The sequence below is a fragment of the Nomascus leucogenys genome, chromosome 13, assembly GCF_006542625.1.
Source record: "Nomascus leucogenys isolate Asia chromosome 13, Asia_NLE_v1, whole genome shotgun sequence".
In the NCBI taxonomy this organism is placed as follows: Eukaryota; Metazoa; Chordata; class Mammalia; order Primates; family Hylobatidae; genus Nomascus; species Nomascus leucogenys.
In genome coordinates, this window is record NC_044393.1 from 30,620,908 (window position 1) to 30,647,533 (window position 26,626).

Genomic DNA, 26,626 nt, shown 5'->3' on the forward strand with positions numbered 1-26,626 from the left:
TCACAGGCAAGTGTTTATTGATTGCAGAGAGGGATGGTCTATAGAGCTCACACCCACACTCCCAGCTGGGACCCAGCCTTCCCTGATGGCTGCCATCCAAGTCTTCACTGGGAGACAGGAGAGGTGGGTTTCCTCAAGGAGGCTGGAGTAAGCACAAGGGCATCCTGGAATTGGCGGGAAAAGTCAGAAAACAGGTTTCTTTAACCTTTTGCCTTGTGGTTTATGCTGGTTTTGTCCTCCATAAGGTGACTGCTGGCATTGGGGGACCATGACCCTGAACACACAAATACAGAATTCTTGGAAGGGTCAGGGGTGGAGGGTCTGTGTGTGAACATTAATGTCACACCGGGTCCTAATGTCATCTCCATTTTGCAGATGGGGACACTGAGACTTGAAGATGGCAAAAGCCCCTTTCCAAAGTCAGTAGGTGGCAGAAGTGAGATTTGCACTCAGCACCCGCCTTGATCACTCTCTGCTTTGGGCCCCTCCTCAGCATGAGCTAATGACAGTAAGGTGTCCATCTCAGTTAGCAGGCATTTACTAAACACCTACTGTGTGCAGCCACTGATCACAACGGAGAACAAAGCAGACAAAAACCCCTGCCTTCTTAGAGTTTTGGCTCCACTCCAGAGGGGGAGAGATGCCTCAGAGCCTGGCACACACTGACTGTGGGCTGTTCTTCTTAAGGGTAGTATTTGGGAGCGAGGGTGAACTGCCATAGATCCTCTCCCCAGCAGATGCCACGGAGAGTCATTTGCTCACCAAGCATTTATTGAACACCTACTGTGTGCCAGGCCATGCTGAGCACCGGGGACAGAGGCATGGACAAGATGGACATGATCCTGGCCTTGAGCTGAGACCATCTGGCCAAGTGGTGAGTGTGTGTGTGTATGTGTATGTGCATGTGTAGTGTGTGTATGTGTGTATATGCGTATGTGTGCATCTCTGTGTATGTGTATGTATGTGTGTATGTGTGTTTATGTGTGTATGTGTGTGGTGTGTGTATATGTGTATGTGTGTGGTGTATTATGTGTATGTGTATGTGTGTGGTGTGTATGTGTGTGTATGTGTGTGGTGTGTATGTGTGTGTATGTGTGTAGTGTATGTGTGTATGTGTATAGGTGTATAAGGGTGTGTGTGTGTAAGTGTATGTGTGTGTATGTATGTGTATAGGTGTATAAAGGTGTGCGTGTGTGTATGTGTGTGTGTATGTGTATAGGTGTATAAAGGTGTGCGTGTGTGTATGTGTGTGTGTGTGTGCGTGTGCATCTCAGGCCTATGAGGTACCTGCCCTGGATGCTGCCTCAGATCCTGGGCCTCCTTCCTCATCTTTCCTGGAACACCCACAATCCCTGCCTCAGGGCCTTTGCACTTGACATTTGATATGGTTTGGATCTGTGTCCCTGCCCAAATCTCATGTAGAACTGTGGCACCCGATGTTGGAGGTGGGGCCTAAGCTGATTGGATCATGGGGCTGGTTTCTTGTGAATGGTTTAGTGCCATCCCCTTGGTGCTGTTCTCGTGATGGTGAGTGTGTTCTCGTGAGATCTGGTTGTTTAAAAGTGTGTAGTGCCTCCCACCCCTTGCTCCTGCTTGGGCCATGTGATGTGCAAGCTTCCCCTTCGCCTTCTGCCATGATTGGAAGCTTCCTGAGGCCTCCCCAGAAGCCGAGCAGATGCCAGCATCATGTTTCCTATACAGCCTGCAGAACTGTGAGCCAATTAAACCTCTTTTCTCTATGAATTACCCAGTCTCAGGTATTTATTTTCTTTCTTTCTTTCTCTTTCTTTCCTTCCTTCCTTCCTTCCTTCCTTCCTTCCTTCCTTCCTTCCTTTCTTTTCTTTTCTTTCTTTCTTTCTTTCTTTCTTTCTTTCTTTCTTTCTTTCTTTCTTTCTTTCTTTCTTTCTTTCTTTCTTTCTTTCTTTCTTTCTTTCTTTCTTTCTTTCTTTCTTCTTTCTTTCTTTCGAGATGGAGTTTTGCTCTTATTGCCCAGGCTGGAGTGCAATGGCGTCATCTCGGCTCACTGCAACCTCCACCTCCCGGGTTCATCTCCTGCCTCAGCCTCCCGAGTAGCTGGGATTACAGGTGCCCACCATCATGCCCAGCTAATTTTTGTATTTTTAGTAGAGACCGGGTTTTGCCATGTTGGCCAGGCTGGTCTCAAACTCTTGACCTCAGGCAATCTGCCCACCTTGGCCTCCCAAAGTGCTGGGATTATAGGCACAAGCCACTGAGCCCAGTCTCAGGTATTTCTTTGTAGCAGTACGAGAATGGCCTAAGACCCTGTCCCTCTGACAGGACACTTCTTCCAGCTACGCACAGGGCTCACCCCTCACCTCCTCAGGCATTGGCTCAAATGTTACCTCCTCAGAGAGGCCCTCCCTGACCACCCCGTCTGAAACAGCACCCCCTTCCCTGACATCACTCTCTCCTCCTGAGCCTGCTTTTTCTTCTCAGCCTTCCTCCACTCAGCCTGATGTTATATCTTTAGGGCTTGTGTATTTGCCTCTTCTGCTAGAAGGTAGGCTTGAAAAAGATGGGAGTGTTAAATTTGTTCATTTCAGTGGCCTCAAGCACTCAGAGGCATGCCTTGCATATAGAAGACACTTGAAAAATATTTACTGAATTACTGAATTACTGAATGAATAAATTAATGACAAGGGGGTGGAAAAAGTGTACTGATCCCAGGCTAGGAGGGTCCCATCCTCAGCACAGCCAACCTTCTCACTTGCAGATGAGGAGGTGAGGCCCTGAGAGGGCAAGGGACTTGCCCAGGGTCACCTGTAGGCTGGGGTTGGAGTGCAGGCCCCACCTCCCAGCCAGGGCTGTGCCCTCCCTGGGGCAGGATGTTTAGGGCCACACCCACTCACCTTGGTCAGTGAGGACTCAGCTGCCTCGAATCCCAAGGCCTTCACCATTGACACTGGGACCCCAGATCTTAATTTGCCTGAAATAACAAACATGGTCAGAAACTGATGGGCCTGGGGTGAGACTGGGCAGCCAGAGGCAGGCTCAGGGTTCCTGAAGGGGAGCCCCGGCCTGGCAGGCCTGATCAGACAGCCCCCTCTGCCTCTGCTCGCCTGTTCTCTGGCCCCAGCATCGACTCAGCCTCATCTACCCTCCCTTTGCCTCTGGCACTGGCTTCTGGCCCCACACAAAATGCAGTCCTCACATTCTCATATGCTCTTGCTCAAGAACCATCAGGGGCTCCCATTATCCCCGGTGGAGGTTTCTGTACTTTGAGATTTTCCAGTCTAATAAATTAAAGAAATTAAAAATGTGGAACTGTATAGGTTACAAACTCTTCCCACCCCTCATTCAACCTGGGGCTGAATTAGAGTGCTGGGCACTGACTGTGCCAGGCACCTCCTGATTTGTGCCTCTGAAGAAGGTACTTGTACATCCCCATTTTACAGATGGAGAAACTGAGGCTCAGAAGGATCGTGCAGCTTGACCAAGGCCAGGCACGAGCAAGAGGGGGAACAGGGTCTGCTGAGGTGCATCCAGTTGTCTCTTACACCTCCCTCATTGCTCTCATTGTCTGCTTACACCTCTGTCTCCTTCCAGCCCTGCAAGGCTGGCCCACTGCTTGGTTCATCTTTACAAGCCCAGCCTCTGGCACTGGCAAAGGAACTGGGCTGAGAAGGTTCTTGGGAGGAGGCAGATTTTGAAGTAGGCTCTGAGGGATGGCTGGGAGATGAATGAAAGGGGCCCCATTCATGGAGATGAGGGCGGGGAAGCAAAGCCAAGCCCTGCGGAGAGAGGGGGGATAGATGGCAGAGGTACCCACCATTCTCGTTTGGCAGCAGGACGGAGAGGATGATCTCATTGATGATGTTTTTCAGAACATCAGGCTGTGAGAGAGAGAAGGGGCACTGTCACCGTGGCTGAGCATCTGAAGTTCCTCCCTACCCCGCCGTCGTTCCACGTGGGCGTGGCTCCTCCCCATGGGCGAGGGTGGCTGGTGGGGATGTAGGAATTCCAGGTCCCCTGCTGATCAGAGCTGTGGGGGCTCCCAGGGACCAGATGGGCTGGGTTGGGGCACGAACTCAGCCGTCCCTGGGGCCTGGTAGATGGGGGGTTTGGGGGGCATTGGAGGATGCCCCATCCTCAGGGGCCCCGCCACTCTGTTGCCTCCGAATTTGTCCTGAGGGAATTTTGCCCTGCATTGCCTGAACTTCTGACTTCTGGAGGGAAGCCAGAAGTCCTGATTTGCATGTGGAACTCTCCCTGTTTTAAAATATTAGTCGCCAGGTGTGGGCTCACATCTGTAATCCCAGCACTTTGGGAGGCCGAGGCGGGCAGATCATGAGGTCAGGAGATCGAGACCATCCTGGCTAACACGGTGAAACCCTGTCTCTACTAAAAATACAAAAAATTAGCCAGGCGTGGTGGCATGCGCCTGTAGTCCCAGCTACTCGGGAGGCTGAGGCAGGAGAATTGCTTGAACCCGGGAGGTGGAGGTTGCAGTGAGCCGAGACTGCACCACTGCACTCCAGCCTGGGCGACAGAGTGATACTCCATCTCAAAAAAAAAAAAAAAAAAGTCAAAAATAGTGAAAAACAGATCACAAAAACCAGAGAAAACACGCCAGACTGAGGTATTGGGGTTCGGCCTGAACCCCAGCAGGAAGGGGCTGTTTAGGGGATTGAGGAACGTCTATGTGCGCAGAATGAGATTGTGAGTCAAGGGCACTTGTGTTCTAATTCAGGATCAAAACTTCACTGAAACAAAGTGTGTGTCTGTGAGTGTATTTGTGTGTGCGTGTGTGTGTTCTCAGCTGTGTCTGACACACAGTGGGTTCTCTGTAAACACTGGAGCCGGGAAGTTGGACTTTGGTGGAGACCGGCCAGCCGACCATGGTGCTTCTGTGGGGACCTTGTTTGAAGCAAATCCTGGGCAATGTCTCTTTTGAGAGGGGACCATTCCAGGCCATCCCCTGTGCCCTCAGGCACCACCTGTTAACACTTACTTGGAACCAGCCAATCCCGGAGTTCATCAGCTGGATCCGATCAGAGCTGCAATGGAAGAGCAGCCCCTGGAGTCCCACTCACTCGCCATCCACTCATTCAACAGCGATTTATTGAGCACCTATTATGTGCCAGGCACAGTTCAGGCTCTAGTGAACCACATAAAGTCCTTGCATTCTAATGACAGGGGTGGAGTGGGGCGCATAGAGGGGACACAGAAAACAAATAGCAGTCCAATGACCAGAAAAATCAACCTCAGGAGTCAGGGCTGTGGTGGACAAGGAGGCCCAAGCCCCTTCAAAGGGCTCCCCAATTCCTGGCTCGACAGTTTGTTGCTATGTAGGATTGTGGGCACAGGGCAGCCAGATAGTCTGATTTGATATGTTCACAACTCATTTATATTAAAACAGCCCAGCCCTGTGTGGACTGATCAAAACAGCCCTGGGCCTGACTTGTCCCCAGAGGCTCCAGCTGGCAGCCCCTGCACTCACTCTGGGGCCACAGGAAAGTGGTGGGGAGGGAGAACAGGTGGGCTGCAGGAGGCAGCTGGAGCCCTGCACTTCTGTGCCAGGAGACTGTCCCTGCCACGGCCTGCGAGGTGCCCAGAGTGGGCTGCCCGCGGCCAGGGTTTGCCTGTGCTGTGGCTGCTGCAAAGCCTGCTTCGTTTTCCTCCCCTTTCCCTCACATGCAGTCCTTGTCAGCAGGAGCATCCGGGAAGGACCTCCCTGCCCGCCCCGGAGCCGCCTTCACCTGACAGCCACACAGTCGGTGTTTAAAGAAACCCATGGTCACCGGGCGGGACTCATTTCCATCAGCAGAATCTTCACGATGATTTGTGTGTTTACCTGATGTTATTCAAGTTGAGTATAAGTTGGTCACCTTTGGTGTAAAACTGAGCTTCCGAGCTGGCTTCCTGCAACAAGAGAAGCCCAGGCCCCATTGCTCTTAAGAGGATCTGAGTGTGGAGTTAGGGGTTATGCAGGGAGGCTCTGGGGTCTGAATCTCAGTTCCTGACTCTGTGACCTTGGCAGAGGGTTTGACCTCTCTGGGCCTCACTTTCCTCATCTGTTAAATGAGATAGTACTTGTATCCACTCCCCATTTAACAGATGACAATCTAGGCTTGCTGTGGGGAATGATAATGATGATGATGATGACGAAAGCAGCCACTATTCATAGAGCCCTCACTCCCTTACCCTAGTGTGTAGGTGGCCCAGCTCAGGAAGTTTTCATATTCCATTTTTCTGGACACACTGATTGGCTCAAGAATGGGCAACTGACTCAGGCTCATTCAGTGCGAGTCAGCCCTGAGATGTCTGCTGGAACTATTGGAAAGATAGGTTCTTCCTGCTATGTTTGCCAAGCTGATAGGATATGAGCCTAATGCAGCCTGGGGCACTTCCACGAGGGAATAGCTTGCCTGAGGATGAAGGCAGCACAGAGGAAAACAAGGCTGCTAGGTGGGAGAGAGGAGAATGAAGAGGATATTGTTTGAGCACCTGGGTCCAGCTATTCCCGAAGCCAATAGCATCTAGACTTTTTAGTTATAGGAGCTAATACAATTCCTTTTGTGCATATGAGTTGAGTTTCTGTCCAGAGATTCCTGACTAATAAAGTCACAGGGTTAGAATTGGACCCACAACTGGCTCTTGGTTCAGAGCTCCCTGTCCCCTGTCCCTGCTGAGTGATGAGAGTGGTGGAAACGTTTAACAAAGCAAGAGGGCGAACAGGAAAAGTAGACAGAAGGGTCCCCCTGGTTGCTGCCAATATCGCAGAAAACTGAACTCACGATGCCCAGGGTGAACAAAGGGCGGAGGGCTTCACTGGAGGGAAATACTTCCAGCACGATCAGTTGGGCCACCTTGGCACGGCCTTGGTCTATAAAAAACTCGGGAGTGTCCTGAGTTAGGATCTTCACGATCTGGGTAGACCTCAGCTTATCTGCAGCCTGGAAGGAGATCAGACCCACATGTGGCCTCTCAAGTGCCCACCACGGCCCACAGGCCCTGTGTGGCCTGGCCCCTGCCTGCCTTCCTGGGCTCCCTGCTCCCGCTCGTGCTCCAGCCACCCTGTCCTTGCAGATCCTTGAATGTTGTGTTGTTCTCCCTACCTGGCAGCCTTTGGTCTCCTGTTCCCTCTGTCTGGAATACCCTTCCCTTCAGGGAGGCCTCCCTGACGTCCCAGACTATATCAGGGGCCCAGAGTGTTCTCATGGCCCCTAGAACCTGTCCTGTGTTACTGCACCTGTAATGGAAATACTATCCATGTGATGATTTGCTTCAGGTCAAACTGGCCTGCTAGACTGAAATCTCTGTGCGGACAGGGATGCGGTTTGAGTGTCCCAGTGCTGGAATGAAATGCTAGTCCCACCAGATTCTCCTCCCCAGAGGCCTGTGTCCAGACCACAGCAAACACCCCTCAAGCTGCGGATGGCAAAGGACCAACCTTTTCATTGATCAGCCCGATGCTTGACTTCAGCCGATGGGCAATCTCAGGAAGCTGAGGGTGAGAGGAACCAGAGAAGGTCAATTGGAGGGCACAGAGAGGCACATCTCCTGCACCCCACTGCTGGGAGGAAGGTTTCCCAGGACCCCAGAAAAGCTGAGTGGGCCCAGTGACCCAAGCCATGTGTCTGTCATTGGTGGAAAAACAGCCCCTAGGTCAGCTTCTATGGGGCATGGGGTCCTGCTGGCCTGGACTTTTACTGTGGGCTGGTGATGGTTGTGGGTCTGGGGGCAGCTTCCTGACCTCAGAGGACATAGAGAGGTGATTTCATTCTTACTGCAATCATGAATGTGCTAGTTGGTGACCACTCTCTATTTTCTCACCATCCCAGTCCCCGAGAGCTTGGTTATTGGTTGTCTGTCAGCTGCCCTGAAGTCCTGCCATCCTCCCATAACGTTGGACCAACGCTTTCCCCCTCTGGACCTCAATTTCCCCATCAGTCACCCGGGAGGAGGTGGCACAACATAGTTGACTGGTGGTGGTTATTGGCTGTGCCCTGTTAATAAGGATTCCAAGGTCTGTCAGCATCCAGACTCAGTAGGAAGGAGAGCCCTGATCGATTAGTGATGTCTGCCATGAGTGTCATAGTGGTGAGCAGTGGCACAGTCGCCATCCCTGGACTACTCACTATCTGAGATGTATTTATCACCCCTGGACTACTGCATATCTAAGATGCCTTTTGATTTCACAAGACTGTTATTTGGTACAGGAAACATTTGCATAAGATTCCAGAGGGCAGAACCATGACTGGGGCTGGATGTAACAGGGAGGATTTTAGGTTTAGAGCTATGTCAGAGGCAGGGTCTATTAGGGGAGGGAGTGAGATCTCCATTAAACTGAGCCTGATGGAGGATTCCTGCTTAGGGGCACCCTGTGTTCAGGAAATTCCTATGATGCAGCCTGGGCGGCCTTATTCTCTGTCTTGTGCTGAGGTTTACCACAGAGTCCAACAGGACCATGAATTCTTCTGGAGGGAGTGTAGCAGCCACTGCAGCTTTCACCACGTCCTGACTCACGATGAGGCTGAACGGGATGTTGTCCAGGGTGGGCATTGTCAGCGAAGCTGCAGAGTTATTGAACCATTTGGTCACCTTTCCCTGTGAGTCCAACAACTTGGCCTGAGGAGACAGAGCAGGGAGTCGGCTAAGAATTTTAACTCTGCAGCTTACCCAATAACAATCTAGAAGGAAATGACACCATTCAGCCTGTTTCCTTTTTTTGCATTTGTTCCAGGAAGCTTAGCCTGGAACTCAGGTGCCTGGCAACATCTACTCCATCTTTGCCCCTCGGATAATCTCTGACTTTTATTTTTTATACCAGATATCTTAGTTTTTTTTTTTTCCGATGCTTCAACTTCTCAGATACCTCAAACCCTTTGGATGGAGGGAAAATTAAAAACTACAACAAAATGGAAGAAACTATTTGATGCTGCAGTTTTCCAAAGGATCCATAGAAACTAGTCCAGGGACCAGGCGTGGTGGCTCATGCTTGTAATCTTAGCATTTTGGGAGGCCGAAGTGGGAGGATCATTTGAGTCCAGGAGTTCGAGACCAGCCTGGGCAACATGGTGGAACCCCATCTTTACAAAAAATACAAAAAATTAGCCAGGCATGGTGGCGAGTGCCTGCAGTCCCAGCTACTCAGGAGGTTGAGGTGAGAGGATTGCTTGAGCCCAGAAGGTCAAGGCTTCAGTGAGCTGTGATGGCACCACTGCACTCCAGCTTGGGTGACAGAGTGAGACTCAGTTTCAAAAAAACAAAACAAAACAAACTTAGTCTGTGATTCATGCTATCAGGATGGTCTGGCCCTTCGGGGCGTCCAGCCACAGCACGACTGTGCAGCTCCACACTGGACAGGGAGCTGACAGTTACTGAGCACTTCCTGTCTGCCAGGCATGGTGAGATCTCATTTCATCCTCTCCTCAGTGGCCATTATTACTGACATTTTGCAGACAAGGAAACTGAGGCTCAGGGAGGTGAAGGAACTTGCCCAAAGTCACACAACCAGGAGTCATAGAGCTGGGAGAGAAACTTAGATCTGTGTTTATTGATCCTTGGCTTTTGTTTCAAGGTTGTCATAGGTTTGGGGATTGGCAGGGACTTGCCTGAGAGAAAGGCTGAGGGCCCAGTGTCCCCACTCGTGCCCCCCCATGTCACTCTGGGTGACAGAGTGAGACTCAGTCTCAACAAAACAAAACAAAACAAACTTGCATGGGACGTATTCAGCCTGCAGTGATTTTTCTAGATCAGCCCGTGTGCCCTAATGGTGACCAGGATTTTCTCTCCTAATACAGGCCCATGCTATCTGACTCCTGGTGGTCAGAGAAGGGCAGCAATGTCCCCACTTCACCCTCAAGGTCCTGGGACACTCACCCCCAGGTAGAGCTGAATGGTGTCGCCCTTGATGGCAGGATACAGAAGGTCAAACTCCAGACGGTCAAGGCTGAGGGAAATGGGCACTGCTCAGGGACAAGAAGAAAGTTCTGTGAGGGTGGAGGGCAGTATTGGAGGGGGAAGTTGGGGGCTGCTTCCAGGTGGAGCTGTACTGTTGCATGGGAGGCAGGTAGGCAGGAGCAGGTAATAATGATGTTGATAATAACGATGCAAACAGTGATGACAGTGACATTTATCGAGCATCCACTAAGTGCCAGGCCTCTGCAGGTCAGCTGGTTCATCAGCATGATAATCTTAGGAAGTAGGTCTTATTATTACCCCCTTTTACAGGTGGGGAAACCAAGGCTGAGGAAAGGGAAATGACCTGTTCAAAGCCGTACTATGAGAGCATGTGAACCCAGTCGGTTTTATGCCAAAGTCCCGGTTTGGAACGGAACTGAACTATTGTTTGTAACACTCCACCGCCCCTACCAGACTGAAAGCCGCGTCCCCCACGCAGGAGGTTCTGGGTCTGGACACCCTGTAAGCACCTGGATCTCAAGGAAGCTTAGGCTGGAAGCCAGAGGCCTGGTAACATCTACTCCGAAATCCAAACTGGCTCCTCTGCTCCCGCAAAGATCTCGTGTTCCCGTCAGAATTCCCCACTTGGCCGCCAGGTGGCGGTGGCGTGTCACCTGCCCCGGTGCATGGCCGAGGATGGGGAGCGCTGGAGGGCCAGGGACCGGCCGCCTACCGCTCCAGGGAGACCTCCAGGCCCATCCTCGGGGCAGCGGAGGAGCCAGCTGGACTTCGGTTTGAGCCCCAGTGACCTTGGCTGGTCTCTTCTTGCCTCTGAATTTGTTTCCTTGTCTTAAAATGAGAGTATAGTGCCCGCCAGGGCAGCACATGTACTAAAATCGGAAGGGCATAGAGAAGATGAGCATGACTCCTGTAAAAATTATTTTAAAAAAAGAAAAAAGGAAAGAAACGGCGGTAGAATAGTAATTCCTGCTTCATGTATAGAACTGGCACCTAGTAATGGCTCAATCCGAATGACACCTGCTCGGAACTCGAGTCTTCCTCTATCACCAACTGCCTCTGTGAACTTGGACAGTGACTTAATTGCTCGGAGCCTGTTTCATCGCAATGAAGGGGGGTCATGACTGCTACCTCATGGAGTTGTCTGAGGAGTCAGTGAGATGTGCCTACAGAACACCCAGTGGGAGGGCGTGGCCCATGGCAGATGCCCTGTGGTGCTCAGTGCATGCTGCTCTCCCTTCTCCTCTCTGGTCGCCCTTGGAATCAGCCTCTTCTGATCCCAAACAGCAGTTGGTAGACTTTTCTTCTTCCCTGCCAATTTCCACTTTAGGGGCCTGAGCAAGGCAGAGTTCTAATGTGGGGGCAGGAGCCTGTGCCCTCCCATATCTGCTATGCTGGGGGAGGGAGAAATGACTTCCTTCCATCTTTGCCCTTTGAATCATCTCTGATTTTTATTTTTTAAACCAGATATCTCAGTTTTTAACCATGCTTTAACTTCTCAGATACCTCAAACCCTTTGGATGGAGGGAAAATGTAAAACTGCAACGAGATGGATAGAACTATTTGATGCTGCAGTTTTCCAAAGTATCCGTAAAAACTAGTCCAGGGGCTGCGTGTGATGGCTCAGGCTTGTAGTCTTAGCATCTTCTGTCTGTCCACCCATCCATTCATCCATCCATCCACCCATCCATCCATCCATCCATCCATTTAGCATGCATTTGTAAGTGCTTCTCTGTGCCAAGAGGAACACCTGCTATGTACCCAGAACTTTCCTGTAGACTTTTATTCCTCACTGACAATCCTATGATGTAGGGATGGTTAAGCCCCATTTAATGGATGAGGAAACCAAGGGTGAGGAGGTAAAGTAGCTTTCCCAAAGTCACGGAGCAAGTCAGGGGCAGAGCTGGGATTTGAACTTGGGGCATCTGCTGACCTGACAACTGCACAAATAGTAAGAGCTCATGAAATCCTAGTCGTGGCGAATTTCTGTCTGCGCATCTTGGGCAGGGATCAACTGGTGCTTGTCTCACCTGCTTCTGGGCCTGAGTTGCAGCTCAGGCCTGACTTGGGGAGGCCTTCCCTTGGTGGAGTCAGGGTCTGGAGGCCAGCTCCATAGTAAAGGAAAAAGTGGAAGAGAGAGCAGAGCACCTACCCTTCACCAGCTGCAGGAGGTCTGCATACACGCCATTGAAGGAAGCCTCGATCACGGGACACAGCTGCAATAGCATAAGCAAGGGGCTCCATCAGGGAAGGGCCAGAATGCAGCCCCACAGGAACCTGTGCCCAGCCCACCTGGCCTGAGTCCTGCTGCTGTGCCCATGGCCAGCCAGTTTCCATCCATGGGTTGAGGATTCATTCGTGTGTTCACCCCAGCCTGCAGGGCCACCTGGGACCTTTTGCAGTGGTTTGTTCCTTGCCCTGTGCCCAGGGTGTGCTTGGCCTGCCAACAGCCCTCCCTCTCTGACTCCCTGTCTTGCTCACAGGTGTCTATGTTTTCCATGAGAGTGAAATGGAGGCGGGGCACAATGGCTCATGCCTGTAATCCCAGCACTTTGGGAGGCCAAGATGGGTGGATCGCTTGAGGCCAGGAGTTTGAGACCAGCCTGGCCAACATGGTGAAACCTCATCTCTACTAAAGATACAAAAAGCCAGGCATGGTGGTGCACTCCTGTAATCCCAGCTACTTGGTTGGCTGAAGCACAAGAATTGCTTGAACCTGGGAGGTGGAGGTTGCGGTGAGCTGGAATTGTGCCACTGCACTCCAGCCTGGGTGACAGAGCAGGACTCTACTTTAAAAGAAAAAAAAAAAGAGTTAAATGGAGAATTTGTTTATTCATACAGCAAGTTGCTACTGAGTTCTTTCCACATGTCAGACTCTGGAACAGAGGCCAGCAAGGCAGACCCGACCAGACTCCTGGGCAATCTCTTTGTGCCCTTTGTGGCTTTCTAGCCCAACACATCCCTTTGCTCACCGGGCACTTGTCTTCCTAAAATTGCCAGCAGTCCTCAACAGGGGGCGATTTTGTCCCCAAGGAGACATTTGGAAATTTCTAGAGACATTTTTAGTTGTCACAACTTGGAAGGGATGAGGGTGTTACTGGCCTCGAGTGGGTAGAGGCCAGGGATGCAGCTAAACATCCTACTGTGCATAGGACAGCCCCCAGACAAAGAATTATCCAGCCCAAAATGTCAGTACCGCCAAGGTCGAGAAACTCTGACCTAACCTAACCCTGACCTGAGCTGTTCTGCTTTGGGAGAAGGTCAAACATTTGACTCACTTTTCAGGGCAGTGCTCCAAGATTATTGACATTTTTGTCTTGTTGACCACCCCTTAATACTCTTGAGGAATGACAATGCATTTGAGAAATGTTAACTCCTATGAATAACCATTCCCTGCTCCTGGCTGCATTGCCAATCTAGAGCCCAGAGAGGATGGAAGACTGTCGGCTCAGAGACTCCCAGCAGGCACTGCTAGAGGAGCCTGTTTCTCACTAGAAGGGTGTCCCAGGGAACCTCTGCATTTTATCCCACAATTCCCCATCCTTCATTTCTATCAGCAGGTCTCGATCCTGGCTACACAGTAGAGTCCTCTGGGATACTAGGACCCACCCAGACCAGTTACTTCTGAATGGCCTAGCCATTAGTATTTTTTAAAGGCTTCTGAGGTTCTGATGGCTCTGATGTGCAACGAGGGTTGAGACCCATGGATTTACACTGAAAAAGATTTCAACATTTTTCCCTCCCTCCCTCCCTCCCTTCCTTCCTTCCTTCCTTCCTTCCTTCCTTCCTTCCTTCCTTCCCTCTTTTTCCTTCCTTCCTTCCCTTCCCCTTCCTTCCTTCCTTCTTTCCTTCCTTCCTTCCCTCTCTCTTTTCCTTCCTTCCCTTCCCCTCTCTCTTTTCCTTCCTTCCCTTCCCCCTCTCTCTTTTTCCTTCCTTCCCTTCCCCCTCTCTCTTTTTCCTTCCTTCCCTTCCCCCTCTCTCTTTTTCCTTCCTTCCCTTCCCCCTCTCTCTTTTTCCTTCCTTCCCTTCCCCCTCTCCTTTTTCCTTCCTTTCCCTTCCTTCCTTCTTTCCTTCCTTCCTTCCCTCTTTCTCTTTTTCCCTCCTTCCTTTCCTTCCCCTTCCTTCCTTCTCTCTCTTTCTCTCTCTCTCTCCTTCCTTCCTTCTTTTCTTTTCTTTTCTTTTTTTTCTTTCTTTTTTCTTTCTCTTTCTTCTTTCGAGTCTCACTCTGTCACCCAGGCTGGAGTGCAGTGGTGCAATCTCGGCTCACTGCAACCTCCACCTCCCGGGTTCCAGAGATTCTTCTGCCTCATCCTCTCCGATTCTCCTGCCTCATCCTCCTGAGTAACTGGGATTACAGGCACCCACCACCATGTCCGGCTACTTTTTGTATTTTTAGTAGAGATGGGGTTTCACCATGTTGGCCAGGGTGGTCTCGAGCTCCTGATCTCAGGGGATCCTCCTGCCTCGGCCTCCCAAAGTGCTGGGATTACAGCAGTGAGCCACCACGACCAGCCTAGCCAGATTTTTTTCATGCATCTTATGGAATACTCATGATTATATAAAGCAAGTCATTCCATAATCTCCATTTTATTTCTTTATTTATTTTTAATTTTTTTTTTGAGATAGAGTTTCTTTCTGTCACCCGGGCTGGAGTGCAGTGGTGTTATCTCAACTCACTGCAACCTCTGCCTCTTGGGTTCAAGTGATTCTTCTGCCTCAGCCTCCCAAGTAGTTAGGATTACAGGCACGTGCCACCGTGCCCAGCTAATTTTTGTATTTTTAGTAGAGATGGGGTTTCGTCATGTTGGCTAGGCTGGTCTCGAACTCCTGACCTCAGTTGATCCACTGGCCTTGGCCTCCCAAAGTGCTGGGATTACAGATGTGGGCCACTGTGCCTGGCCTCAACATTTTCTAAATGAGCTCCTACCAGACGCTCATCTCTTAAACGTGCTGTGCCTTTTCCCTTCATGCCAAATAAAATATTTCTATGACCATCATATCAAATCAGTGGATGTAGTGGATTCGCTGATGATAAATGGGATGCCGGCTTTCTCACATTGTTCTTTCTACTTAGCTTTTCACCATTAAAGACAGATACTATGCAAGGAGCATTGTATAATTCCAAGTTTTTGTCATCTTTTCTACTAGAAAATATATTTTTAACTATTAAAGTGTGATGCCAGATAAAATATGATTTTGCTGGAGGATGGGAAGAAAATCTACAGCTGGGTCCTACTTTATGAAATTCTCACCTTGAAACAGATAAATAAAATTATTCAAAGAAACAAAATTTTCTTTCTTACATAAGAAAATTCCAATTTTATGAAATTTTTGACTTTTGGATTCCCTTTAAAAAACTCCCTGGATACGTACCTTTGCTGACAGGTCGGAGTCTCAACATTCTACCTATAAGAAGCCATTTTCTTGAACTTTGATATCACATAATTCATTATATTCATTGTTCATTGTATTCATTATATCACACAATTCATTAATTTATTATATTCGTTCCCTCCCTTCTTATCTCTTATCTCTCTGTCTCTCCCCATTCTCTTCCAAAAAAGTACTGGAGAAAGGTAGCTTGAATTGGGCTGAATCAATATTGCTTCTGAAATTAACCTTTTAAGATCTTATTTGAGCTTTATTTAGTTTTTGATTATTCACTTATTTTTCCCTGGCCTCTTTAATATGTAGATATTTTGACTATTAAAATAATGGATCTTCCTTTGACTATACATGCTACTCTTAAGCTTTACTAGTGCAGAAGCAGAAGTTGAAAATCATAACTCCAGCTTAATAGAGAAACAAACGTAATTGTATATTGTACAGTTGATGTATATTTCACAAAATGGAGATTAAATGTTTTACTGTATTTTTCTTGAAGGTAAGGACATGGAAGCCAATTTGGAGAAGAATAAAAATCTCCATTGTTTTAAAATACTCTTAATAAAATCACATTGTTTATCTAAAACATTGTGTTATTTATTTAGTTAGTTTTTGAGACAGAGTCTTGCTGTGTTGCCCAGGCTGGAGTGCAGTGGCACAATTGTGACTCACTGCAGCCTCAACCTCCTAGGTTCAAGCGATCCTCCTGCCTCAGCCACCCAAGTAGTTGGGACCATAGGGACACACCATCATGCCCAGCTACTGTAATTTTTAATTTTTTTGTAGAGATGGGGTTTCTCTATGTTTTCCAGGCAAGTCTCAAGCTCCTGGGCTCAAGTGATCCCCCTGCCTCGACCTGCCAAAGTGCTGAGATTACAGGCATGAGCCACTGGCCCTGGCCTAAAATACTGTTTTAAATATTGCTACTGTCATTTTAAAGTACTCTTAATAAAATCACATTATTTTAAAAAGGAGTTCCTGGAATATTTTTGTAAATTATTAAATACAATGTGCCTATTTAATAATTACAAGTATTGTATAATGACTTTGAAACATAGATCTGATTTAAAGGCTGACACCAAGAGCAGCCTCTTAAAAATACTAGTGCATGTGGATGGAGGTGGGAAGGCAATCTGCAAAAGATCAAAGCGCTCTTGGATGAAAGTAAAAGGATTATGGATTTTTTTTCCCCAAATTTTTTCATTTATTAGATCATATTTTCAAAGAAAAAAGTCACCAGGCACAGTGGCTCATGCCTATAATCCCAGCACTTTGGGAGGCTGAGGCAGGCTGATCATCTGAGGTCATGAGTTTGAGACCAGCCTGGCCAACATGGCAAAAACCTTGTCTCTACTAAAAATATAAAAATTAGCCATGCCTGATGGTTTCGTCTGTAATCCCAGCCACTTGGGAGGCTGAGGCATAAGAATTGCTTGAACCCGGGAGGCGGAGGTTGCAGTGAGCTGAGATTACGCCACTGCACTCCCGCCTGGGCGACAGAGCAAGACTCTGTCTCAAAACAAACAAACAAAAGCAAAAATCAAAGAAAAAAGTCTTGTTACAAGAAATATTAGCTATTTGACAAGGTGTTTTGACCCCAGATCAGATGGCCCATTGTTACAAACACATTTTGGAATTTACAGTGGAAATCACTGATCAGTGTGGATGAATTCAATTTACAAAGTTTTAGTATACCTGTGACAAATAGGGGCAACTAAAGTGAGAGTCACCTGTGTTTACTGACTCAGAAAAAAAATCCAACAGGACCTGGTGGGTGGTGCAGCCCTGAATACCACAGCCAGATTGATGTGTGACAGTGCCGTGCTAGAGCCAGCTTGTACTAGCTTTTGAGAATCAATTGTTAAATTTCCACAAATTTCTGAGCTGGGTGCTAAGCCCAGACATTTTTACAAATTAAATATATAAACTTACAATTAAATAAATTACATTAAAGCAAATTTAATAAAAACTTAAAACACATTGCTTCCTAATTATTTTGCTGTATTTTTCTACTATCTATTACTCCTGAGGTCATGTTTATATATCTGTTTAGTGGAAATATACAATCATGTGCTATTGTACATCTTTTCCCAACTCTGTTCAGTGACATCACACTGGTCGCCTAAAATTGTCCCCGAAGGGAGTATTTCCACCAGGGAAATCCGCAAAAGCTACAAATCAGGGTTGCCTCCCCTTAACAACCCCTCCATTGTTAAAAATTTATCAGCACGTCACTGTTCAAGGGCTCCTGGCTGACTTTTAGCAGTCCCATGACCTTGACCTCAACTGTCTGCCCGGGTCAATGGCCCACCCCACTCCATGACTCTTTGCTATGCAGCCCCAGATAATTTTTTCAGCAAAGCCCACCCAAGGAGACTCCAGTCACTTAGCACCAGCTTGCAGTTCCACCCAAGCCCCACAGGGGGCGCAATGTCCACAGGCCAGAGAGGCTCTGATTCCACTCACCTGGTTTTTCACTAGATTGGGCAGGGCTGGCACTAGGAGGTTCATGACCTGATTAGCTAAGATGTTCACCATGAAGGAGAGCCTTTCAGGGAAGAGAGCACAAGAGACATTAGAAAGGGTCAGAGATGATCACCCCCTCCTCTATTTTACAGAGGAGAAGCTGAGTCTAGGGGAGGAAGGAACCTGCCCAAGGTCACAGGACGTGTTAGAGATGGGGCTGGGAGTAGCCCCTGAGCCAGACGTAGCCAGTGGCAAAGAGTTATCAGAAAGCAGCGGCTGGGTGTTGTCATTGGAACTTTATGCTGGGCATTGGGATGATGGGAGCTGGCATTTCTCCCTGTCCTCCTGCTAAGAAGGGAAGGGGGGGCACCATGTTTTTTGGCACCACCATGCGCGTGCACTGTTCTGAGTGCTTGATGGCTGTTGTCTGATCAGTTTTCTCACTGCTGCCTGGAAGGTGTCATTACCTGCACTTTACAGGCGAGGAAAGTGGTGGCCACTTGGCCACCATCACCTGGAGAGCAAATGAAGAGAATGTGTTGGCCTGACCCAAAGCCTATGTTTTTGCCCCTCGCTCCACCTATGCCTGCCCTGGTGTTTGGAGGAGCTTCTAGGCCTCCCCCTTCAAAGATTTGCCCCACCTCCCGGTGTCATGCCTGAAACCCACCATTGTTGCTTCCGACCTTGATGTCCTGAACTTCCCTTGGCATCACAGATTCCCTGGAAGGAGCTCCAGATCAGGAATCAGGAGGGGATACAGATCAGGAATCAGGAGGGGATAAGTCGCTTTCTTTCTCTAGGCCTCAGTGTTCTCCATTTGGAAAATGGGGGAAGTCCACCGCCTGGCATTCCTTCCAGGCAGGATGGGAGCCCAGCTGGTGGCCAGCGACACTCACTTATTTAGCAGTTGGATGCGCAGGCTCCCATGGCTGGTGGCACAGTCACTGAGGACCAGGCGGGTGGGGTCACTTGCACTGGTGTTCATGCGGACGATGGCTTGGGCCTCAGTCTCCATGTGGAACTCCACGATGGTCTTGACCAGGGGCCTAGCGGGTTGAGGCACCTGACCATGTGAGCACCAGGCAAGCTCGGGCTGGAGCAACCCTGCCGTCCATCTCTTTCTTCCAGACCTTACCTCCTTCCTCAGTCTCCTTTGCTGGTTTCTCCTCATCTCCACCCAACTTCACCCCAGCATGTCCCAGGCTCAGTTTTCAGAGTCCTCTTTGGTGGAAACTTCTTTCATCTGCTGACAGCTTCCAAACTTGCCCCCAGCCCCCTACTCCGATATCTCATGGACTTCTCAAGTTTAGCACATGCAACACTGGACTGGCTCTTCCCCAGACCTGCTCCTCTCACGGCCTTGCCTGTCTTGGTTACTGACCACCCCATCCTGCCAATGGTGCAGGCAGAACTCTTGGAGTCATCCTTGACTTCTCTCTCTTTCCCCCTGAATACACAAGCATATTCAGTTCCCCGGGATATCCTGGTGTCCCTCCTACCTCCAAAACATATCCAGAATCCAATAAACTTCTCAGCACCTCCCTGCCCCAAACCCTGGTCTAAGCCATCATTATCTCCTCCTGAATTGTTGCAGTAGCTTTCCTGCAACATTTCCTGTCTCCACTCTTGCCCCCAGAAAGTCTTTTTTCCCCACAGCAGCCAGGAGTCTTTAAAAGTGTTAAAGCACAGCATATGCCTCCTCTGCTCAGAATCCTCCCTGGCTCCCATCTTACTCAGCAAAAGCCAAGTCCTTATCTTCTCCCAAGAGGCCTTGCATGATCTGGCCTCGGCTGCCTGCTGGCCTCATCTCCCACCATGCCCCCTCTCTCTTTCCCCTGTCTTTGCCATTCTTTGAGCAAGGCCAGTACACTGCTGCCGCAGGGCCTCTGCACTTGCTCTTCTCTCTGCTCGGAACTCTCTTTTCCAGACACCCACATGGTGGGGGTGGGGGAGGGGGAACGAGCAGATGAGCCTATCAAGCCTACTGTACTTGTTGGAGGGGTCACTTACGTGTTGAATCCGGCCACCATGTCCAGGGGGATCTTGACTAGCAGCTCCTGGTCATTGGCCGAGGGCTTCACCTGCAGCTGGAGGATGTTAGCTGTGGTGACCTTCAGCCTGGATGGGGTTTAGAGAGATCAGAATCATGCCTCCCGCTCACTGTTCCCAAATCCACTCCCTGTCTATCTTTTCCATCTCCCTGGGGTGTCTAGGCAGCAGCGGGACCCTGGTCCTGCCCACTGACTCCTCTCCAGATGGTCTTGCCTCCATCCCTCCCCTCCACTCCTGCTCACAATGCTATCATGGTGTCTTCTCTTCTAGGTGGTGACTCCCAGCTCCTTGAGCTGACTGATAAGACCCTCTGTGACCTGACTCTGCTGATCCCTTACTCCTTGAGGTTTGAGCTCTAGCCATTCTGACCGACTGTCACTTCTTTATGCCTTTGCCCAGGCTGATTCTTCTACCTGGATGCCATTTGCTTCTTGTCTCCTGGTGAGCATTGAGTCATCGGCTCCACTGTCACCTCCAGTGAGAAGCATCACCTCATCACTTCCCTGTGCCACCCCAGACAACCTTGCTCCGGGGTTGTGTTTTTGTTTGTTTGTTTGTTTTGTTTTTTTGAGACAGAGTCTCGCTCTTGTCGCCTGGGCTGGAGTGCAATGGCGCCATCTCAGCTCACTGCAACTTCCACTTCCTAGGTTCAAGCGATTCTCCTGCCTCAGCCTCCTGAGTAGCTAGGATTACAGGCTTCTGCCACCATGCCCAGCTAATTTTTATATTTTTAGTAGAGATGGGGTTTTGCCACGTTGGCCAGGCTGGTCTTGAACTCCTAACCTCAGGTGATCTGCCCACCTTGGCCTCCCAAAGTGCTGGGATTACAGGCTTGAGCCACTGTCCCTATCCTTGCTCTGGGGTTGTTGTATTAGGGTTCCTGCATCACTGTCTTATGGTTCTTGTTAACTATTCTGGGAGCTTCTTGACGGAGGGGCTTTGTTTGTGTCAGATCACTCTTTGTGATCTGACACAAGTCAGTGCTTGCAGACTGGTTGACTGAGCATGCACAGTGTGTCCCGGGCAAAGGTGTGGGAAGGGGCTAGCTCCTGGTGTGGTCCTGCTCCACTCACCAGATGATGTGCTTCAGGACGGTGTTCACCAGGCTGCCCAGCACAGGGATGCCTCTGGCTGGCTCTTCTCGCATGGCACTGAGCAGCGGCAGTTGCTGCAGGATGCTGGTGGTGTTGTGGTCCTTCAGCTCCTGTGTGAGCTCTGGAGGCAGACCCCAGGGATTAGGGCCCAGGAGGAGGGGCAAGAAGGAAGGCTTGGTGGGGGCTCTAGGCTGGGGAGGGGTATCACTCGAGGCTCCCTGAGGTAAGGCGAGGGTGTGGCCATCTCTACTGTGGTGGAGGTCAGGACCAGCCTGCCAGTCCCCACTGTGTAGATGTAGCCTGGAGGACAGTAGCCCAGATGGGTCGTTTTCACGTCAGGAGTGGGGCTGGGACCATTCACAGCCCTGAGCATTGCCAGCCTCTGTGGGGAGTGTCGGCCACTGCACTCAGTACCTGGACCTGCACTCGTCCCCTGAGCCAGTTGCAAGCACTTCTAGGGCTAACAGGCAGGGAACCCTCAAAACTCTGTTTGGGGCTGTTTTGCTGCCAGAGCACACTTGTTAACAATTGTCTGGCATCCATATCCTATGGATGTGTTGTCCAAAAAGCCTCAGGTGCTGAGCAGAGGAAGGAGGAGCCAGGACAAAGACATAGGGGTCAGGAGCCCTGGGTTCTTGTCCCAGCTGGCTTTTTGTGAGCAGCTAGAGCCCATCTGGCTCATGTGCAGAGCAGGTCAGAAGTGCTGGAGAGCTGATGCCCCAGGAGCAGACTTCAGCCAGTGATTGGTGAGAGTTGGTGTATCAATACCCCAGCTCCCTCACCCCTCAGGCAGCATGGCTCAGATGTGTGTCCTCATTGTGTATCAGAGCTCCTGTGTTATAGCCTCTCAGCTGCAAATCCACCCACCTTACCTGCTCTGTGGTAATGGAACTGGACCCAGTGAATATTTATTTTTTGCCATTTGGCATAGTGTTAAGCCCTTTCAGTGGAGACTCTGGAGGGGCATAGGGGAGGAAGGGGATTCCCTTCATGGCTTTGGTGTGCTCCTCTTGCCAGGTTCCTATGGTGTCACTGTCCAGTTGCTTTTGCTGAGTGAGTTCTGCAGGCATCCTGGCTAGCTTCTAGGCAGTTCCCCAGAGACAGCTTCCCTGTGAGTCAACAGCAGCCCCCTTCCTCCAGAGGCAGCTTCCCAGAGAATTTTACTGGCTCCCTGGCAGGTGGTTCTCCACCCACTAGCCTCAGATTGCCAACTGTGGACCAGCTCTGGCCTGGGACAAGCCAGTAAACTTCTCCACCACACAGTGGGCTTCAACCACACCCTCTACAATGAGGGCTGGGGAGGATTCTCTACCTCCGAGCTTGCTCTGTCCTTGGCTACTGCCTCTATCCCTAGGTTATCCTTTAGAGCTCTGTCTCTTTTCCCTCTTAGCCAATTCCTCATTCCTCCAATCCCCTGGTAATACTTCTTTACATTAAACTTACCTGTTGGGATTACTGTGTGGTTTCTCTCTCCTGAATGGCCCTAACAGGTGCAGTTGCTAGGCAGGACTGAGCTCCAGTCGCCACAGTGGTAACTGGCTTGGACATGCACCCCTCATGGGATGCCTTCCCTTCCCTGCCTTGCCTCCCCACACTCCTGTAGGTGTTTCTGGGATCACCTTCAAAACCAATCACTTGTACACAACTCCTTATAGGAGAGCCTAAAGCATGGTTGTTCGTCTCTAAGCTCCTTCTGGCTGAAATTCCACATGCTTGAGCTTCACAGTGTGGATCCAGGCCACCTCTGCCTCCCTCCAACCTCTCAGAGCTCTCTGCTTCCCGTCCTTACTTGGGAATCCATCCGCTGGCTACAGAGCCTGTTGGTCCCACAGGACCTGCCCCTGCCCTGCCCCTCTGGCCATGACCCAGGCCCCTAGTCCCCCTGAATGCAGAGGTCTGGTCCTCTAAGTGCTCAAGTGGCCTCCAGAGCTGACAGGTGAGTCCCCTCTAAGGGGATGAGACTTTAGAGCAGTCGTTCTCCACTGAGATGATTTTGTCCCCTAAGAGACATTTGTCAATGTCTGGAGACCTTTTTGGTTGTCACAGTTGGGTTAGGGATGCTGTTAAACATCCTAAAGTGCCCAGGACGCTCCCCTCCCCCCCATAATAAATAGTTGTTTGGTCCAGAACATCAGAAGTGCTGAGGTTGAGAAGCATGGTCATAGCATTCATAAAGCTCTAGTCAATTCCAACGACCCAGTGAGGAAGGCCCTCTTATTTGTGTCCCGAGATGGAAGCTGAGGCTCAGGGACTGGCCCAGTGCCCCAGAGCTGGAAAGTGATACACTGTGCCTGGGACCCAGGCTGCCACACTTACGGTCAAGGGTCTCTGCTCTGGGGAGGAGGAGCACACTGAGTCTAACTAAGACGGGGTACTCTGACGATGGGATTTCAGGTGAAGGCAATGGGAGAGGCAGCTGCATCACTGCACGCAGTGGCCGCATGCCCCTTCTGCAGGCTGTGGAAACTCAGGGTTTTTGGAATTGTGGAATTTAAGAAGGGGTTCTTGGAATCATGGACTCTTGAGATCACAGAATCTCCAGACCTTTACAACCCCCCAACTCATGTTCACCCACGTTCTGGGATCTCAGCCATGCACATCCCACGTGATGAGGAACTCTCTCTCTCCTTTGGGAAGCTGCTCCACCTACCCCCTTGTCTGATGGCAGCCAGGTCCAGAAGGGAAAACTTACTTTCTTTGATGACTTTTGGGCCGAGGATGAGAACTGCAGTGGGACTGAGGGTGGCTTGGATCAAGGTGGCTGCCAGCAAACCACAGAGAAGGGTGAAGGTCAACGGGCCGGCCATCTTCCCAGGTGTCAGAGAGCAGCAAGTGCAGGATGCCGGACCTGGGGTGAGCACAGAGGGCCCTGAGGCAGACAGGCCAAGGGCAGGCCCATGATGCCTGGTGACCTGGGGCACGGTGTCCAGGAGAGGCTGTTTAGTGCAGTGTTTAACTGCCTGGGCTAGCTGTGAAGCCTTAGGCAATCAACGTAACCTCTTTGTGCCTCAGTTTTCTTATCAGACAAATGGGGATAATGACCCCAGCTTCCCAGAGTTGAGGGATTAAATGAGTTGATATCTGGAAAGCATTTAGCACAGTGTCTTTCACATGGTAAGCACTTGGAATGTATTAGCTATTTTCTTTTTTTTTTTTTGAGCCAGAGTCTCACTCTGTTGCCCAGGCTGGAGTGCAGTGGTGCCATCTCGGCTCACTGCAAGCTCCGCCTCCTGGGTTCACGCCATTCTCCTGCCTCAGCCTCCTGAGTAGTTGGGACTACAGACACCCACTACCGCACCAGGCTAATTTTTTTTTTTTTTGTATTTTTAGTAGAGACGGGGTTTCACCGTGTTAGCGAGGATGGTCTCGATCTCCTGATCTCGTGATCCGCCCACCTCGGCCTCCCAAAGTGCTGGGATTACAGGCGTGAGCCACTGTGCCCAGCCTGTATTAGCTATTTTCTTACAGAAAATCCAGCAACAATGCTCAGAACAAAGAACTTCTGCTTCCCGTGTCTCCCACCCCTCAGTCTTGACACTTAAAACCCTCTATGGTTCACCCTCTGCTGACCTCACCGCATGCTTTCTCTCCCCTTGTTCTAGCAAGTTCCAAGCAGTTGGAAGGTCTCAGAACATACTCTGTTCTCTCCTGTGTCCGTGCCTTTGCTCTTGCTCTTACTTGCTTCCTGGAATGCTTTTCTCCTCCCATATCTCCCTGATGAACTCCTATTCATCCTTTAAAACCCTGCCAAGATTTTTCACTTTCCCTATAAAGCTTCCCCTGTCTTGCAGACAGGGAACCTGGACCACACTTGGAGAAATGTTGTCCTGGGGCCCAAGACATGAAGGTTGGAGGAAGGAAGGAAATGAGGAGCCAGGTAGGACTCAAAGTTGTGAAAAAGCTGTTTGCTTAATCTGCAGTACTAAGGGGGCTGGGGAGGGACTGAATGGCTTCTTGGAGCCAGGAAAAGAAGGGCAGAGAGAGAGAGAGAGAGAGAGAGAGAGAGACAGAGAGAGAGAGAGAGAGAGAGAGAAAGGGCCCTGTGGCTCATGCCAGGGAGAGGAGCTTGGGGGTATTCTGGCCCCTTGGCTGCTCTGTCTCCTCCCTCCACAGAGTTGTGGCATCATCACCCGTAATCCAGTCCCGAGCTCTCCAGCTCGCACCCTGGCTCTGCCTGCCAGCCCCCCATGGAAGCTCCTGCCCCTGTGGACTGTCCTGCTTGGAGGGAGGGGAGACGCTGCAGAGATCTGAGCCCCTCGCTTGGTTTAGCATGTGGGTTTCTTGTTGCCAAAGACAAATGTGGCATCCGGATGACATGTGTCTCCTGTGCCCTGGAGCAGTGTGAGCCCTTCTGAGACCCTTGCAATAATGATTCAGCCTCTGCCTCCCTGACCAAGCTGTGAGCTCTGGGAGGGAGGGCTGGGTCTGCCTGCTCCCTGCTGTGTCCCTGGCATCCTGTATAGTGTTTGGCCGAGAGCAGGTGCTTAATAAATGGCTGCTGAATAAATACATAGCCTCTGGAAGCCCCGAAAGAATTGGAAATCTGCGCCTGCTAAGCGGAAAAGGTTAGTGTTAGGAGGCCTGAGGGTGGAGGGGAAAATATTATTGGCTTGGCAGCCAGATGAACCCTAGCTGGAGGCCTGCCTCTACCACTTGCTCTGTGATCTTTGACAAGTGACTTACCCTTCCTGAGCCTCCATTTTCTCATCTATAAAATGGGGAATAATTATAGTACTTATTTCACAGGCTTTTTGGGAAGATTAAATGAGACAATCTATTTGTGGCCTGGCATGCCAAGCGTTCAGTAGATGGTAGCTTCCACGATGATTATGACAGGTATTATTACTAATATTGGAGTCAGAAGAAGATACATTGCAGCCAAAGCCAGAAGACAGAGCTGAGCCCCCGCATCCAGGCGCCCATGTGGCCCCACTCGGTATTTTTCTTGCAAATACCTTGACTCTGTCTGTCCTGCATTATCGGTACACACTGCTCAGTCCTCTTTGGATCAGAGAAACCCAGGGACCCACGAGGATGGTAGCATCCCTGTTTCCCTCCTGTGGAAAAGACTTTCCTCCCCCAGATCCAGGCACCACACACGCCCGTGTCATATGGCACCCCCTCTCCCGGCTTTTGCTTCTGCTAGTTCCCCTTCGTGGAATATCTTTCTCTCCTCCTTTGCCCAATCACCTTCTACTCGGCTTTGCAACCAACACGTCACCTCTTCCAGGAACCCTTGTTTGACTGTCCTCCACTCCCATGTCCCTGGGTCTTCCTTGGGCACCACATTGTCCTACACTGGGAGTTCTTTGAGGGACAGAGTCTGCGTCTCATGCTTCTTTTGTCCCAGCACCACCGCAGCACAGCTGGGACAGAGCAACTGGTATGTGCAGAGTGGGTTTATATCACTAGGGTGAGGTCAGGAAAACACTCAGCCAGCCCCATCCCTTCGTCATGCCCTTTGGTCCTCTGGGCGAGGGAGCTGGGCATCTCTCTACACCTGGCCCTGACCCTCAGCGGATCCTGACTCACCGAGGGCCCTTCCCTGAGGGCGAGCCTCCCCTGTGCTCCTGACCTGACCTCAACAGGTATCTGTGGCTCAGAACCTTCCTGGCAACCTTGGCTTTCAGCCCCTTCCCTACTTTTACCTGAGCACGCTGGAGTCCTCGGCCCGCTCCTCTGCTCTCCCGGGCAGTGGGTCTGGAAGTCCAACCTTATATCCTGCACACCCCAGCACAGTCTTT

The 26,626-nt window shown here is 50.3% G+C and overlaps 1 protein-coding gene across 1 annotated transcript; it reads right to left on the reverse strand.

Annotated features, from left to right (window-relative positions):
* BPIFB1 (BPI fold containing family B member 1) lies at positions 1-26,626 on the reverse strand. The gene is made up of 16 exons (XM_030826786.1): positions 26,531-26,626; positions 23,575-23,730; positions 20,862-21,003; positions 19,747-19,854; positions 18,633-18,782; positions 17,737-17,818; positions 12,038-12,101; positions 9,847-9,932; positions 8,413-8,592; positions 7,415-7,468; positions 6,759-6,917; positions 5,816-5,883; positions 4,973-5,018; positions 3,791-3,854; positions 2,871-2,947; positions 1-164 (listed from the first exon to the last, which is right to left on the reverse strand). Exons 2-16 carry the CDS (start codon positions 23,687-23,689, stop codon positions 105-107), a joined length of 1,455 nt encoding a protein of 484 aa, XP_030682646.1. The 5' UTR covers positions 23,690-23,730; positions 26,531-26,626; the 3' UTR covers positions 1-104.

What these genes read in the sequence shown, in the direction of transcription:
- BPIFB1 (XM_030826786.1), bottom strand. Translation starts at nt 23,689, where the DNA reads ATGGCCGGCCCGTTGACCTTCACCCTTCTCTGTGGTTTGCTGGCAGCC. An exon ending in CCCAAAAGTCATCAAAGAAA is followed by an intron (nt 21,004 to 23,574) that starts GTAAGTTTTCCC and finishes GTCTGCCTCCAG; the next exon opens with AGCTCACACAGGAGCTGAAG. An exon ending in CTGAGTCCTCACTGACCAAG is followed by an intron (nt 165 to 2,870) that starts GTGAGTGGGTGT and finishes CGCCAATTCCAG; the next exon opens with GATGCCCTTGTGCTTACTCC.